The following is an 18,790-nucleotide window of genomic DNA, read 5'->3' as shown; positions in this document are numbered from 1 at the left end:
TACAAGTGAGAATGCTATCTACCTATGATGTAATTCATCTTTCCCCAGGTTCTTTTCATATCCAATAAGCATTTCCAATGCAAGAAAGACTCTGGAACTCACCATGATTGATACATTCCTATTATCATCATAACTCTGCATTTTATGAGAGCATATCAAATATTTAATATCTCTCTCTAGACCTTATCCACTAAGTAAGCCTGATCTATCTACAAGACTGCTGCTTGTCATTTTATAAGAATTACCTGGAAAACTCTGTTAAAACCAAAAGTATTTTCAAGCAAAGTAGCATTTTTATCTCAATTTTGATTCAAATTATTTTCTACACAATATGTATGTGTATCCTAAAGAATTATTCTAGCATTGTGTAGTTTAACAAACCAAATTCATACTGAAACACACTTCATAAAGTTATTCAAAATACATATTACTCTTCTCAATCTTTGCTCTCAGTACAGCTTTAATCATATTGACATCTCAAGCCCTATTAATATTTAACACATGAAAACTCTGTCTATAAGTGAAATCTTACACAACAAGGATTTCATAGTTACGACTAAGTCTTTTTTTTAACAAAAGTACAAATGATTAAGTTCTATGTTAAATAACATCCCCATTTAGCCACCTGATGAAAATATGTTTTATTCTGTTTCCAAAATATGGGAAATAAACCAAAAATAGAGTTTATATTAATTGTTTGTCTAAAAGAAACAAATCAAGAAATTGACCCATTAAATTATAATTGTGAAATAAATTCAGTATGAGCTAATAAAGCCACAAGTTATAGCACTCAAATACTCATTGGATTCTTATTGTAGAAACTTTCTGAAGTTACAGAAACATGAATTAACTCCTATAAAGTTGAGAGTTATTCTGGAAAGCACAAATGCCAACTACAAGTTTCTATAATCATTTACTTGGGGGAGAGAAGAAATGGGTTGAAAAGGCTATAAGAGAAAAGGAGAGTGCTTAGTACAATATTCGACATACCAAAGAAAACCTGCTGTGTAAGAATTGTAACTGTGTCTTCCTTAAAGAAAACATCTGAAAGTTTCAATATGAAAGGCACTATATGTATTCATGAATTCAAGAAGAGGCAGGTGACTTCTCTATTGGAGAACATATCTTCATAATTACTCTTGGCACATGAAAAGTGCAACAATTTGAGAACATTTTTGGATACGTTTCACCATGTACTTATTAAACATAATGGAAATACATACAATTATTATAGTCATTAAAAAAAGCAAGGTCATAATTGCACTCATTTCCTCATAAGGGGTTCTCTGAATAAATGCATTCTCGAGGTAATTAATCTGTACTAGAACTTCATTCATTTACACATATGCATTGATAATTTTTAAAAGAGAACTTTATAGAAATTTTTAGTCCATTTAAAATGCTCATTTGTTTATATATCACCTCTTTCAATTAGGTAATGCAGTCAGTCATATAACTTAGAATAAGATCACTAAACAAAACAAGATAAAAATTAAACAATATCATCATCCAAGGATCCTGATATGTCGCTGAGATGAAAATCCCAAGAATTTTCTTCACATCAAATGTTTCAGGGGAAGACAACAGATATTCCCAGAAACAGATATTCCTGGGTGTCTATACAGTTCCCAGGAATAAGTACTTTTGAAGAAGTATCATTTTTTTATGTTTTATTTTATTATTATTATTTTTAATTTAATTTAATTTTATTTTTTAACTTTACAATATTGTATTGGTTTTGCCATATATCAACATCCAAAGAATGATAATAAGCTGACCATGTACCACAGATAAAACTATGATTATTGTTAAATTTAATCACTAGATAAACTGAATGACAGTCTTACTATTGTTCACACACAGATTAAATAAACTATAATAAACTATCACAACTCTTAAATTTGATATCGTATTTTACATTACTTAAGATAGCTAAGAATATATTCAAATATTTTTGACACTACATAGAGAAGACTCTTGAGAGTCCCTTGGACTGCAAGGAGATCCAACCAGTCCATTCTGAAGGAGATCAGCCCTGGGATTTCTTTGGAAGGAATGATGCTAAAGCTGAAACTCCAGTACTTTGGCCACCTCATGCAAAGAGTTGCCTCATTGGAAAAGACTCTGATGCTGGGAGGGATTGGGGGCAGGAGGAGAAAGGGACGACAGAGGATGAGATGGCTGGATGGCATCACTGACTCGATGGACATGAGTCTCAGTGAACTCTGGGAGTTGGTGATGGACAGGGAGGTCTGGTGTGCTGCAATTGATGGGGTCGCAAAGAGTCAGACATGACTGAGCTACTGAACTGAACTTAGAGTATATTACTTGTTTATTTGAATTCAAACATGGTGGTAGAAGAACTTTTAAGTTCCTGAGTTGTAAGAAAGTTTAACTTTTAACAGTTCTGACAGTAAAGGTTACAATATATAGGTAGCTTCCTGTACTTGAGCACTGGTAACAAGTGTGTATCTGTATGCATGTGTGCTAAGTTGCTTCAGTCATGTCCGACTCTGTGTGACCCTATGGACTGTAGCCCTCCAGGCTCCTCTGTCCATGGGGATGGGGATTCTCCAGGCAATAATACTGGAGTGGGTTGCCACGCCCTCCTCCAAGGAATCATACTGACACAGGTATAAAACTGTGTCTCTTTTGTCTCCTACATTGGCAGTCAGGTTCTTTACAGCTAGCGCCAACTGGGAAGCCCATGTATCTGTATATTTATGCATAAATATATGCAGGCATGTGCGGGCACGTGTGTGTGTGTGTGTGTGTGTGTGTGTGCATCTGTGATTTTTAAAGTCATCATTCAATCTTATTATATATTTGGAATATGATGGGAGATAAATATACTAAAATGTGGGAGTTATAATATTTTCTAAACTTGGAGACTTTTACGAGTAAGCACTATGTGATGCTCTGTCATTTTTTTCTCTAATCTCCTGTATTTAAAGTAACAAACTATCTCAAATCAAGTATTCACATCTTAATTAGGATAAAAACCAATAAGCTATTTCTTCATGCCAAGTCACCAAAGAGAAGAGAGATGCAACAGATAAGACATTTTAACGTTTTCACTTTGATGATAGGAACTGAATTTCACTCTAGGATTTTTAGTTTACTGATCTGTGAAAACTGTTTAGGGGTAAAATGCTTTCTTTATTTCTCAAGTATCCCATTAAGTATTTATTACAAGAGTTCCATGTAATGATTTAATGTTTTCTAAATGAAATCCTTTGAAATAAAAATGTATATAAATATAAGCATCCCCTTTTTACTGTCAGTTTAATACATCATGTGTTCAGATTCTACAGACACGTCATTTAACATGACAAATTATACAACTACTTTAAATAACTAGAAGACATTCAAATGTTAAATTCATAATACCCAGGTATATTTATATCAGAACTATCAAAGAAAGAAACTCTTATTACATCAAAAAGGAATTGTGGCTATTCTCCATTCTAAACAAAGTTATAAAATAATCTTATTCAATGATTCTGTTATGTGCTACTTTCAAACAGCTCTACTAAAACAGAAAAACATGGATTAAAATAGGAAAGACAGTCAGATTAAGAAAGTAAGAACCAATATTTAAATTACTGTAGAACTAAGTGAAAATGAGTTAAATACCCCAATCCATAGTCCCAGATGAGCTGAGTTTCAGTGAGTAGAAATAACTAAATTATTGACACAGAGGTCAATTTGAGACCATTCTGGGCATTAAATTTGAAAAACATACCTTCAGAGTAGCTATGTTTTCATAAAAAATAAATGATTATATACCATAGATCTGTGAGTTTGCTGATGATAAATACTTATAAATACTCAATACTTATGCTGATGAAAAAAATCAATATACTTCTGCTAACCTGAAAGTAACTAAAAAAAAAAAAAAAAAAAGAATGATGTGTAACCAGTTTTCACCTTTATGCTTCACAACTCATTCATGAAGAAGGCATATATAAACTCATCTGGACCAGGAAACTGTTACTTAAGTTCTCAAGGGTCTAGGGTCCAGAGGATAGTGACCTATTTCAATTTAAGGAGAAAGACTAAATGTTATGCAAGGTGAAGGAAAATCTGACTTGTCTCAACAACCTGCCAGTGACAGAGAATGAATAAATATCACTTTTCACGCACTGCTCATCTCATGTGAGAAACTTTTCAAACCTTGAAATAATCATTCGAATTCCATAGTAAAATGCAAAAGAAGACAAAATATATCAGGTTTAGGAAATACACAGACTAATTCAGAGATTTTTAAATGACGCAAATGTAATTTAAGTATAGTCAAACATGTAAACTGTAAACATTGGAGAGAACAGTCCAGTGAGTCAAAATGTGACACCTAGGTAAAAGTAAATAAATCAGTATTTTAGTGAAAACCAGCCCAATAATAAATAATAATAGCGTCCTGTAGATGTGAGCTCTGGTCAGCCAGGAGAGCAATGTGGATTATGGGCTATTTTCTTATATCCACATTCATATGTCCAGTCCCTAGTGGGGTCATTCAGGCTCCTAGGAAATGAATGAGCATAGTGAGATGGGCAGTATGGAGAGAGGAAGGACTCTTTTTGACCATATAACAGAAATTTTCTTTGCAAACCTTTCAGATTTTGGAAGATTAATACTTTCATATTCTAACCAACTTAAATAGAACTGAACAATGTAAGAACTATGAAGTAATTCTCCCTTTATTCCTTGAGTGATTAAGGGACATACACCTAAGGCACTATGGATTTCTACAATCAGAGAGTTTGGGAAGACAGCCACAGAGCTTATCAAAGGGTGGGAAAAAATACCTGTGAGGAAGATGGAACATTCTAGGTTTTCTAGATGAAATGAGCTTAAAGAAAAGTTTGAAGGATTTAAGTCTGCTCTAAGGAAGATTCTGACACCATGGGTTGTTAAATAATAAGGTGGTTTGCTGAGACTGCAGAAACTAGTCCTGAGAATACTTAAAAACAGGAAGGATTCAGACCAACTGCTCAGAAACACTGAATATGGGCTTTATTCAACTAAAACTCTCCAAGACCCTTCTAACTCTATGATTGAATTGTAAATGCCAATATGAACAGTATATTCTGTCTTACACTTTTGACTCAGTGCTAAACAGTTGCAGGGGGATTGCAATGACCTACTTTTTACAGTGCATGAAAGCATGTGAGGAAATAGTTAGTCATAATCAGGAGTCCTAGTGATATCTCTGGTACCTGCACTTTCTGATTTCAGATTTCTCATGCAAATCATACATAGTCTTTAATCACAGGTTTTTATAATATATTGCAGTTTTTGAATAATTCATGCTAATGAAGAATTAAAAACCAATGGAAAGTACCAAAAAATAAAAATCAGACAAATTCAGTTTTCCCTCTTTAAACTATACATTAAGGTACTGGTTTTTCACATTAAACTGGAAAAAAATGTTCTTCAAGTTTAGACCCTTAGTCGCTTACTAATAATTCAAAACTTTAAAAAGTAAATCATGATGTTTTTGGAAAAACATTTGAATCCTTAAAAAATTCATCTATAGTATATACTAAGAATGAACTAAAATATATACTGAAGCCATAGATTCTGATTAAAATCATTTAACAAAAAATACTAAAACAAATACTAAACTAAATTGAATAGTTTACTAAGTAGCAGTCACTCCAATTTGCATATCAATCCATCTATACATAGTACAAAAAAACTAATTTATATTTTCACAAAGAACTCTTTGCCTTTTCTTAAAGTACCTGCATAGTGAAACATTATATTTCACCATATGGGCATCCAACATTTTTCCTTTGGCTAGAACTCTGATGCAAAAATCTTTAAAGAGTTTATTTTCTTATAAAGTAAGTGCAGCATGATTAAACTAATCCCAACTGATGACTTCACAAAGCACGGATATGAAGTGCCACTCAAACTTTCTATACTGCCCAAATCAGCAGATTCATAACTTGACACAGCACTCAAGAGCTACTTTCACAAGCCCACACTTTACTGAATCAGTAAATAGTTGCATGCTAAATACTATAGATACTAATGACTGTGTTGAAAATACACATGTAAATCCACACCCCTCATGTGCAAGTCTCTCAACAAATTGCATAAACAGACACAATATACTTATGAGCAAGGTAGATACCCATCTCCCCCTTATTATGCCAGGACAGCATTTCTTTCTATTTATATTAATTCTGATGGTGGTACGCGTGTGTGTCTGCGCGCGCGTGTGTGCAGGTTACCGGAGAGGGAGATCCATTCTTGCAGAGGGGCCCTCTGAAGACTCCTTTAATGCCCCGGTAGTGCCCATTGCTGAGATGTCTCGAACTGATGACCAGGTAACAAGCCATGTGGGTTCCGGGCGGGAGGTGTAGAGTCTCAACTCCTCACCAGGCGACCAGCCTCGGAAATGCGGACTGGTTTCTCAGCAGCAACAGTGATTGCCACCTCCCGAGATGAAGCGGCCAGCAGTAAGCAAGGGACGCTGCGTCCGCGCGTCCCGGCTCCTTGCCCCGCGCGGGGCTCCTGCTGTCGACTGCAGCTGCTCTGACGGCGGCGGTGGCGGCAGCGGCAGCCACAGAGCACTTAGGGAACCCGGCGAGCCAGTCCACATACTGCTCTGGCCAGGTGGCTGCTCAACCGCCGATCAACGATGTATTTTTTAAAGACAACTTCCTGGATCCGCTAGATGACCAGCAACTCCTCCTCCCTTTCCCTCCCGCCCCCACCTTCGCACTCAGTGCGCGCTCAGGGGATGCTCAGGCGCGGGTCCCCACGGTCTGGCCCGGGCGTCCGCGGCCGGGCTGTGTCTGCGGTGCCGCGAATCAGCAGCAGCGGCAGCCTTCGCGGGGAGAGTGGCCGGGGAATCCTCGGAGCGCCAGATCGCTGCCCCCGCTGCAGTGGCGGGAAGGGGGCTGGGAGGGACGGGCGGGCTGGGGTGAGAACTGGGAGTTGGGGACGTGGAGACTTGTGAGTGGGGGCTGTCAACGCGACGGCTAGGAGCCACCTGGGAGGCCAGGGGCTCGCCAGTGGCTCGGCGTGGCGGTGACAGCTGCGGCGGCGTCAGGAGGCTCTCCCGGGTGCGGGAGGCGCCGCTCCATCATCCCATCAGCAGCCCTGAACCCCTGTCCCTCTCAGTCCTGTGTCTCTGGGCCAACTTTGTGTTGTACTGGGGGCGGGGTCCTGCCGGGGGGGCGGGGGTGTGCACGGTGGAGGAGTTGAGCGGGAGGAGAGCGTTTTCTTTACTCTTTCCCTGCCTGCTCGCCTTCAGCGTTTCTTCCGCGCTCAGGCTGACGGCTGCGCTGGCCAAAGCAACAGCTCCCCACCCGGCTGTAGGGATGTGCTGTGCAGCCCCAAATAGGGCAAACAGATTAGAGGCGCTACAGTAGGTAATGGATGGAGGAGGAAGTAAGTTTTAGATAGAAAACTTGTATAAGGAATAGAAACGAAACACACATACGTGTGTCTCCATTTATTTATCTGTCTTCAGAGTTATAAACATGCACTTACAAGTCTTTCTTGTTTCCTTAAAGAGGCAGATATTTTTGCTCTTTATAGGCCGTTTGTTTCTTCACAAGCTTGAACAATCACCCTTAAAAAGTTGTGTTTTGTTTGTTTGGTTTGGTTTGTTTTGTTTGTGCTTTTTGTTTTTGGTTTTTTTTTTAATGGACGTTGTATCGTTTAGAGCAAATAAAGTCACCAGGGAGGAAGCCGCACTGAGAATTAAAGACTCGTGCAGAAATGAGCTCTGGAAGAAGGAGGCTCTTGCAGAGTCAGGTATCAGTACGCCCTCTCCCCAACCCGCTAGCTGATCTTCCTAGATGATTTCTCTCATCCTCTTCAGATCTGTGTTGGGCGAAAAGGAAAGGTCATCCCTTTCCCCTCTTTTGCCTTAGCACTGGAATTAATCGCAAGATTAAGGCTAATGTACCCACGCCTCGCCCCAGTTTTCTCCTCTTCTAACATAATCCCCATCTGCATCCTGGATAACACTGAAGACCTCTTACAAAAGACAAAAACCGGTAAAAAAAAAGAAAGCAGGAAATTAAAATTCTCCTATTTGGTAACTCATAAAACTCTTAAAAATAGTCCCATGAATATAACCTCTGTAACTGCCCAATAAAGGCTTGATTTTTGTTTATATTATTGCAATATCCTTAATGTCTTATTAAGAAACACACAAGTGTATTTCTCGTTTTAAAGGTTTCATATAATATCTTTCAAGCGTTTTAAAAGTGTTTACATACTAGAAAGTGACTTAGTATATAAGGTGAAAATACCAATTTCTTTCAAACTTCAAGTTGAAAATTACTGATAATGAGGTATTGCAATGTAAATCTTGCAGCAATTAATTATTTTGTAACTACCTTTTTGGGAAGAACTTTTGAAATTTTTAAAAAATTTGCAGAAACAGTAGATACAGTATAAACACTTTTCCTTTTCTACTAAGATGTGTTTACTTAATAATGATGTATTTATTTGATGTAGAGTTGCAAAATGTTTCCATAAAGCTGCAAGTGAGTAATGTTGCTCATACATATACTTTCAGATATATTCTATGCAAAGAAAATGTGTTCATAAAGAGTGAAATTTCAAAATTAGGTGAAATTTTTGCCAGAAAAAAAGCAGGGATTTTAAAAGGAGATCGTGTGTCTCAGTCTATAATTAGAATCTCACTCTTCATAAATGTAAGTAGCAAACAGTATTCAGGACCTAAGTGTAAACATTCTTGAATGGAATAGAAAAAAATTAATGATGTCACATGCTGTGAATAACAATTCCAAGGATGCTTTGTCTTCTTCATTAAATAAATATGATTCCTAATAATGCTTGATTATTTTGAAGGATTAGGTATGCTTTTCTAAAATGAAAGGATTGACTTAAGTAATGAAAAAGTATATAATTCAAATATACCATCCTATTATTTTTTTTTATTTAAAGTATCCATTAGCTATCCTGACAATCTTGTTCATTTAATTATTATGTGCATTTGAGTTTTCCCATAGAAAACAAAGTAATCTAATCCCTTTTTTTAGTAATGTTTCAAAGACTGGAGTCATTTTTCTAAATTCTTTAAAAAATTCTAATTTCTTAAAAATTATTTACTTTTTGAGGTCCTTCTTTGTTAGAAATGAATGATACCAATTCTGTTAATTTGCCATGTTTTTTAAATCAATTAGGGTGGACTTCCCTGGTGTCTCAGCGGTAAAGAATCCACCTGCAATGCAGGTCTAAAGGTTCGATCCCTGGGTCAGGAAGATCCCCTAGAGGAGGAAATGGCAATACACTCCAGTATATTTGCCTAGGAAATCTCACGGACAGAGAAACCTGGAGGGCTACAGGCCATAGGGGTCAAAAGAGTCATAAACTCATAGACTAAATCACCACCATGGTTGTTCTTGGCTTTCTAATTTTTTTTGCCACCCATCTTAAAATATTTAGGCAAAAAAAAAAAAAAAAAAAAACCCGACACAATTGTTATTCTCAGCCAATTTTAGTAATAGTCTTTAAAACAAATAAAGGAACAGTTCCCTGTTCCTTGCCAGATTGTGACTGATATTTATTAGTGTGGTGTCATCATATGCAACAATTCTCCATCACTCCTGGCCTCTATTTTAAATGTGTTTTGCCCATTCTAAACAACAGAAATGTGTGCTTTTATTTGCAGAGTTGCTATAAATACAAAGTTGACAAGTTGTGTTGACTTATCAAAGGAGATTCCTTCCAACTTCAGCAACTAAAAATTTTCAGAAAAGGTGAAAGAAAAGGAAAACACTTTAAGGCTATATTAAATGAATTTTAGGTACACGTCAAGTCCTCTTACAACAAGTGTGAAAAGCAAACATCATGCACAGTTTTACAAGCCCCTTTTATTAAAAAGCAATATCTGGTCTGATGAATTCTCATTCTAAGGAAGGGGATATGAATGGCCAAATAGATTTCAGCCTATAACCAAATGATATTTCACATGATTCCAGGTTCATGGCTGTGTCATAGATGATTGATATCATAAGAAACCCACTCTTTATCAACACATCCCAAATTGCTCCCTTTATCTCCATATCCACAGCCCCCACCTTAGCCCAAACCACCATTACTTTTTGCTTGAATCATTGCATTATTTTCTTAGCTAACCTCCTGCTTTTGATGTTGCCTCCATATAAAATTTATTCTTTGTATCTCACAGCCAGAGTGATATTTTAAAAACATAGAGCATATCTTAACCCATCCCTATTAAATCATCTGATTGTTTCATATCATCAGGTTTATAGAAAAACTGAGCGGAAAGTATAGAGGGCGCATATTTTTTCTCCCCCTTCCCCACACAGTTTTCCCTTTATTAATGTCTTGTTTTTGTGTGGTACATTTGTTACAATTGATGAGTCAGTATTAATACATATTATTAACTAAAGGCCATAGTTTACATTAGGGTTCTTTCTTGGTGTTGTATATTCTACGAGTTTTGAAAAAATATATAATGACATGTATGTATCATTATAGTTGCACACAGAATAGTTTTAATGCTCTAAAAATCATCTATGTTCCACCTATTCATCTCTCCTCCAATTCCTCTGAATCCCTATCAAACAATAATCTTTTCATTGTGTCCTTTTTTATGTCATTTTAAGAATGTCATATATTTGGAATTATATAGTATAATGTTTTTTCAGATTGGCTTCTGTCATTTAGCAATACACATTTTAAACTTCCTTCTAGACTCTCAGTGGCTTGATACCACATTCATTTTTATTACTGGAAGAGTTTTATTGTATTCCATTACATGGAATTGTGCCCCCCATAACCCACCCTGCAATGTTGAAGTCCTAACTCCTTTTTAAACGTGACGTTATTTGGAAATAAATTTTTTGAAGATGACAAACTTAAGATGAGGTCATTAGGGTGAGCCTTAATCCAGTATGGTTTGTTTTCCTTTAGTTTCTTAAGTTGTGTCTGACTCTGTGATCCTATGGACTTCAGCAAGTCAGGCTCCCCTGTCCTTCACTATTTCACGGAGTTTGCTCAGATTCATGTCCATTACGTCTATGATGCTATCTAACCATCTCATCCTCTACTATCCCCTTTTTCTTTGCCTTCAATCTTTTCCAGCATCAGAATCTTTTCCGGTGAGTCAGCTTTTCACATCAGGTGGCCCAAGCATTGGAGTTTCAGTTTCAGCATCAGTCCTTCAAATGAATATTCAGGGTTGATTTCCTTTAGGATTGACTGATTTGATCTCCTTGTAGTCCAAAGGACTTTCAAGAGTCTTCACCAGCAACACAGTTTGAAAGCATCGAATCTTCTGCACTCAGCCTTCTTCATGGTCCAACTCTCACATCCATACATGACTACTGGAAAAACCATAGCTTTGATTAGATGGACCTTTGTCAGCAAAGTGATGTCTTTGCTTTTTAATATATTGTCTAGGTTTCTTATAGCTTTTCTTCCAAGGAGCACATGTCTTTTAATTTCATGACTATAGTCACCATCAGTAGTGATTTTGAAGTCTAAGAAAGTAAAATATGTCATTGTTTCTACTTTTTCCCCTTCTATTTGCCATGAAGTGATGGGACAGGATGCCATGATTTTAGTTTTTTGAATGTTGAGTTTCAGGCCAGCTTTTTCACTCTCCTCTTTCACCTTCATCAAGAGGTTCTTTAGTTCTTCTTCAGTTTCTGCCATTAGAGTGGTGTCATCTGCATATCTGAGGTAGTTGATATTTTTCCCAGCGACCTTGATTCCAAATTGTGATTTATCCAACCTGGCATTTTGCATGATGTCTCTGCATATAAGTTAAATAAACAGGGTGACGATAAAAGCCTTGACATAACTCCTTTCCCAATTTTGAACCAGTCAGTTGTTTCATCTCCAGTTCTAACTGTTGCTTCTTGACCCACATAAAGGTTTCTCAGGAGACAGCAAAGGTGGTCTGGTACTTCTATCTCTTCAAGAATTTTCCACAATTTGTTGTGATCCACATAGTCAAAAGCTTTAGTGGAGTCAGTGAAGCAGAAGTATATGTTTTTCTGGAATTCTCTTGCTTTCTTTATGATCCAATGGATGTTGGCAAGTTGATCTCTGGTTCTCCTATCTCTAAGAATTTTCCACAATTTGTTGTGATCCACACAGTCAAAGGCTTTAGTGTAGTCAGTGAAGCAGAAGTAGATGTTTTTCTGGAATGCTCTTGCTTTCTTTATGATCTAACAGATGTTGGCAATTTGATCTCTGGTTTCTCTACCTTTTCTAAACCTAACTTGTTTGTACATCTGGAATTTTTCAGTTCACATACTGCTGAAGCCTCACTTGAAGAATTTTGAGCATAACCAAGCTAGCATGTGACATTAGTGCAATTATATGCTCCTTTAAACATTCTTTGGCATTGCCCGTCCTTGGGAATGGAATTGAAAACTGACCTTTTCCAGTCCTGTGGCCACTGCTGAGTTTTCCAAATTTGTTGAAATGCAGCAAATTTAAAGTTAAAGTGAAGCACTTTAACAGGATCACTTTTAAGATTTTAAACTGCTCAGCTGGAATTCTATCACCTCCAGGAGCTTTGCTCATAATAATGGTTCCTACAGCCCACTTTACTTCACACTCCAGGATGCCCAAATCTAGGTGAGTGGCCACACCATCCTGGTTATCTGGATCATCTTAATGATGCCTTTTCTGTATATTAGTTCTGTGTATTCTTGTCACCTCTTCTTAACCTCTTCTGCTTTTGTTAGGTTCTTACCATTTAATGCCCTTTATCATGCCCATCCTTACATTAAATGTGCCTTTGATATCTCCAATTTTCTTGATGAGATCTCTGCTGCTAAGTCACTTCAGTCGTGTCCAACTCTGTGAGACCCCATAGACAGCAACCCACCAGGCTCCCCCATCCCTGGGACTCTCCAGGCAAGAACACTGGAGTGGGTTGCCATTTCCTTCTCCAATGCATGAAAGCGAAAAGTGAAATTGAAGTCGCTCAGTTGTGTCCAACTCCTAGCGACCCCATGGACTGCAGCCTACCAGGCCTCTCCATCCATGGGATTTTCCAGGCAAGAGTACTGGAGTGGGTTGCCATTGCCTTCTCTGCCTTTCCCATTTTCTTGTTTTCCTCTATTTCTTTGCATTCTTCATTGAAGAAGGCCTTCTTACCTCTCCTTGCTATTTTCTGGAACTCTGCATTCTGTTGGATATATCTTTCCCTTTCTCCGTTGCCTTTCACTTCTCTTCTTTCCTCAGCTGTTTGTACAGCCTCCTTAGACAACCACTTTGCCTTCTTGCATTTCTTTTTCTTTGGGATGATTTTGGTCACCATTTCCTATACAATGTTACAAATCTCTATCCATAGTTCTTTAGGCAATCTGTCTACCAAATCTAATCTCTTGAATCTATTTGTCACCTCCATTATATAATGATAAGGGATTTGATTTAGGTCATTTCTGAATAGCCTAGTGGTTTTCCCTACTTTCTTCAATTTAAGCCTGAATTTTGAAATAAGGAGTTCATGATCTGAGCCACAGTCAGCTCCAGGTCTTGTTTTTGCTAAGGAACAGAGCTTCTCCATCTTCAGCTGTAAAGAACATAATCAATCTAATTTCAGTATTGATCATCTGGTGATGACCATGGATGGAGTCATCTCTTATGTTGTTGGTAAGGGGTGTTTGCTATAACCAGCATGTTCTCTTGATAAACACTTTGTTAGCCTTTGCTCTGCTTCATTTTGTACTCCAAGATCCAACTCACCTGTTATTCAGGGTATCTCTTGACTTCCTACTTTTGCATTCCAATCCCCTATGATGAAAAAGACATCTATTTTTGGTGTTATTTCTAGAAGGTCTTGTAGGTTTTCACAGAATTGGTCAATTTCAGTTTCTTTAGCATCAGTGGTAGGAGCATAGCCTTGGATTCCTGTAATGTTGAACTGTTTGCCTTGGAAATGAATGGAGATCATTCTGTCATTTTTGAGACTGTACCCAAGAACTGTATTTCCAACTCTATTGTTGACTATTACTGCTATTCCATTTCTTCTAAGGGATTCTTGCCCATAGTAGTAGATATAATGGCCATCTGAATTAAATTCACCCATTCCCATACATTTTAGTTCACTGATTCCTAAGATGTTTAGCTCTGTGGGCTCCACTTTGGGCTTCACTCAACAGAAATGAATTAGGCTGCCCCCTTCCATGGGGGGAAAAGAACTAGCAGCAAAAAAGTCTAGCACCCTGCTGCCCCATCAATGCTAACCTGGACCACCACAGAGCCAGGGGGAAAAAAGAAAGAATTTCTTAATTTTGTCAGATGTATATGTATGCGAGACCACAGATACATTTGATTCTTTCATTAAAATTAATCATTCTGATTGTATGACTAAATAGAAATTTTCAGAGGTAAAGTCCCACTTATGCTTAAGGCATTCCAAGAAAGAGAGACTGCCAGAAAGAAAAAAAGGGAAGGTGGGGAGGAGGGAGAAAAGAAGAGAGGAAGAAAGGTGAGGAGAGAAGATGAGAAAGCATTCTTTTTCTGCAGCAACTTTAAACCCTTAAGATAGTGAGATAGTGATATTTCCTCTCTGAAATGAACCTACAGGAGTTTAAAACTGGGTTAAGAGAGACTAAGGGGCCCTCTCTCTGTTAACACACAAGGTATAGCATTTTGACTACTGTCTCCTAACAAATCAAATAACAAAGACTGTGCTGATGAATTAATCAAAGTCAAGAAAACAGGATAAGATTCCTTCAGACTTCAACATTTAATTTGGCAAGAAGACAACAGTAAGTCATACAGCTAAATCTATACTGTGAACTATAAGAATACAGCGCAAAGAATACGAAACCAAACTGACTTCATGGAATTCGTTAAAATTATTTTCCAAGACAAGTGTTCAAGTAAAGAATCAGTTCAATCATTTGCATTAATTAAAACTACATCATAGAGAAATGACTAATACTGACTGATGTTGCCCCAAGTCATCAAGAGAAGGACACAACAGCTCCACAATAATTCAGAGATACACAACCAATCAAATATGACCTATCCAAAACTCTCCAACTGCAGAGCACCAAATTCATTCTACACTATTTTCTCTCTTCAAGGAGGAGTCTTTGCAGGATGCAGGAGGTGGAAAAAAACTTTAGATGACAGAATCATACACACACACACACACACATAAGCAAGCAAATGAAACAGGAGTCCTTGCTGCTTACCTAGCATTTTGTTCACTTCACAGTTTTCCAAAGCTATGCCACTAATCTGACAACACTGTGGAGAGAGAAGAGGGCTATGCTGCCTACAAATGCCAAGAAAAACAGCTACTATCCTGCCTGCTGGTGCTCAGAATCCCAGTAGTGTCTGGAAGGATGGATGGTAGTGCAATTCACTATAACTCTGATCCCCTTCTTCTTTTCCTAGAACATGGCCCTTTCATATTTAGAGATAAGACCAACTCATTTAAACACAAAGAGCCTTTTCCAGATTTGACCATTCTTGATTTCCCAGGATCACATTTCTAAAATTCAACCTCAGTGTATGTACTCTTCAAATTTAAAATGAATTTTAGTACCAGTTCAGTTCAGTTCAGTCACTCAGTCATGTCCAACTCTTTGTGACCCTATGGACTGCAGCATACCAGGCCTCCCTGTCCATCACCAACTCCTGGAGTTTACTCAAACTCTTGTCCATTGAGTCGGTGATGCCATCCAACCATCTCATCTTCTGTTGTCCCCTTCTCTTCCTGCCTTCACTCTTTGCCAGCATCAGGGTTTTCCCCCAGTGAGTCAGTTCTTTGCATCAGGTGGCCAAAGTATTGGGGTTTCAGCTTCAGCATCAGTCCTTCCAATGAATATTCAGGACTGATTTCCTTTAGCATGGACTGGTTGGATCTCCTTGCTGTCCAAGGGACTGTCAAGAGTCTTTTCCAACACCACAGTTCTGTTATAAAATTGCTTCTCATCACTTTAGACATGATACAAGACATATAAATCCTTAAGAATATAGAACATTTCCCTTTTTTCTTCTTCTCAATCCCACTCTGCATATTGAAAAAAAGAAACAATACCAGGATCTCAGTATCAGCATAAATTAAGGAAAGGAAGTTGAGGAAATATTTATGGAGCGCCATCCATTTGCCAGTTACTTTATATTCATCATGCCATTCCATCTCTGCACCAATTGCTTTAATGCAGGTAACATAACTGAAGTTCAGAGAATTTAAAGATTTTATCTAAGGTCACAGAGCTAAATGATAGAGCTAGAATTCATGTGGGTCTGACTCAAAGCCTAGGCTCTTTACACCTATGCTGTCTTTTTATCTGCATCATTCAGCCTTTGGATGATCAGAGAAGGATAAGCCATGGGCTCCTACTTTCATCAAGCTGAAAATCCTCTGGAGGAAAATTAGCAAATGTGAATGTTTTTACTAAATTAGAAGTATGAGAACCAATCATAATTCTGCATTGGAGGCTAGGTTTTATCAAAATCTATATAGGACTTTGGGGAAGCCAGGTGGTACGAGTGGTAAAGAACCCACCTGCCAATGCAGGAGACATAAATAAGGGTTCAGTCCCTGATCAAGAAGATCCCCTGGAGGAGGGCATGGCAACCCACACCAGTATTCTTGTCTGGAGAATCCCATGAACAGAGGAGCCTGATAGTCTACAGTCCATGGGGTTGCAAAAGTTTGGCGACAACTGAAGCAACTTAGCGTACACTTACACACACACATATTTAAAATATAATTTTATATATTTATCATTCATATCATGTGACTCAGAGCTCTTATATCTTATATTTTATGAAAGGTATATAAAAGCAGTTATGCCATTAGCTATATAAAAAGTCCCATATGAGTTATAAAATGGATCTGGTCTTCTTAAAGGTATTCCTGCTTTCAAACAAAAGGAAACAGAGAATGTAATCTAGCAACAAAATAATAATATACCAGAAGACTTCAGTTTTTACTATGTTTATTTTCATATTTTAAATTATTTACAGATGAATTGTTTTGTAATGTTTCGATTTGTGCTGTCAAATTGTGCTGAACTGGTTATTTGCCTTGTGACTTTGTGCAGTTTCTAGAAAGGAGTGGGACTGTGAGCCTTTCTCCTAGAAAACTCATTCCTGGGGTAAACAAATCAAACTCATACTGACTAATAAGTTTATCTCGTTAACATTTCACATAGCTTTTTTATGTCATAAAATTTTAATAAATCGAGGGTTTTTTTGTTGTTGAAATGGTTGTCCTATAAAATTCTCTTTTACGAGGGTAATTTTTCATCTCCCTCTACCTGTAAGACTGTTTCTTTACTTAGCATTAATCACACTTCATGCAAATCAACTACACAGGCAAAATGCCAACACCAAAAGTCTTAATGAAAATTTAAACATTTTTTAAATGAAATACTTTCATTATGAATTAAACTACATTAGTTATAAGACATGATATCTAATTAGCTTCTAGATATAAATATAGTTCCATTCCCCCCTCAAAGAGCTTTACTTCTTAATTTCCTTCAATATTGAACATTTCATTTTAACCCTTGAACTGTGAAAGTGTTGGTTGCCCAGTGGTGTCAAACTCTTGGCGACCCTGCCAGGCTCCTCTGTCCCTGGGAAACTCCAGGCAAGAATACTGGAGTGGGTTGCCATTCCCTTCTCCAGGAAATCTTCCCAACCCAGGGATTGAACCCAGGTCTCCTGCATTGCAGCAGATTGTTTGCCATTCGAGTCATTGCAGCTAATCTTCTTATAAATTTCTAGAGTTCCATATTAAAGGAAATGCAGAATGTGAGAACAATGCAGTTATCATGGATGGTGGGCATGCATGCATGCATACTCAGTAGCTCATTTGTGTCCAAATCTTTGAGACCACATGGACTATAGCCCGCCAGGCTCCTCTGCCCCTGGAATTTCCCTGGCAAGAATACTGGAATGGGTTGCCATGCCCTCTTTCAGGGGATCTTCCTGATCCAAGGATTGAACTGAATGCATGTCTCCTGCAGCTCCTGCAGGCTGGTTCTTTACCATTAAGACACCAGGGAAGCCCTGATGGGGTTTTTATGTCATAATTTTTTTAACATAGCTTTTTTTCTGTGTTGGTGATATTTTAAGACAAAATCCCTGCAATATACATATATATTTGAATTTAAAATAAAAGAGAACCCTTCATATACTACTATTTATTTTAATTTCATTTTAAGCAATAAATAACATATTTTTAGTTCTCAAAAATACCTGTTTTTCAAATAATAAAACAAAAATGAGCTCACAGATATAGAATACAGATCAGTAGTTGCCTGAGGTAGGGTGGTGGGAAGAGGTTCAAAATGTACAAATTTCCAGTTATAAAGTGAATATCTCATAGGGATATAATGCACACCATGGTGACTCTAGTTAATAATACTGTGTTGCATATTTGAAAGTAACTAGGAGAATGGATCTTGAAAAAAAATGCTGTAACTACATGTGGTGATGAATGCTAACTGGACTTATTGTTGTGATTATTTTTATCATCACTTGTATATATGCTGCTGCTAAGTCGCTTCAGTCGTGTCTGACTCTGTGCGACCCCATAGATGGCAGCCCACCAGGCTCCCCCGTCCCTGGGATTCTCCAGGCAAGAGCACTGGAGTGGGTTGCCATTTCTTTCTCCAATGCATGAAAGTGAAAAGTGAAAGTGAAGTCGCTCTGTCGTGTCCGACTCTTAGCGACCCCATGGACTGCAGCCTTCCAGGCTCCTCCATCCATGGGATTTTCCAGGCAAGAGTACTGGAGTGGGGTGCCATTGCCTTCTCTGCTTGTATATATACAA

The 18,790-nt window shown here is 37.7% G+C and overlaps 1 protein-coding gene across 1 annotated transcript in view; it reads right to left on the bottom strand.

The window, feature by feature from the left end:
• ZNF804B (zinc finger protein 804B) overlaps positions 1–6,350 on the bottom strand; it is a 567,979-nt gene extending 561,629 nt beyond the window's left edge. The window contains 1 exon segment of the mRNA NM_001191503.2: positions 6,243–6,350. Coding sequence (NP_001178432.2) covers positions 6,243–6,350 — 108 coding nt within the window.
• Between the last annotated feature and the right edge of the window lie 12,440 nt (positions 6,351–18,790).

The sequence above is a fragment of the Bos taurus genome, chromosome 4 (genome assembly GCF_002263795.3).
Source record: "Bos taurus isolate L1 Dominette 01449 registration number 42190680 breed Hereford chromosome 4, ARS-UCD2.0, whole genome shotgun sequence".
Lineage (NCBI taxonomy): Eukaryota > Metazoa > Chordata > Mammalia > Artiodactyla > Bovidae > Bos > Bos taurus.
Note: the sequence above shows the minus strand (reverse complement) of the source record. Positions and strands in the feature narration are given on the sequence as shown.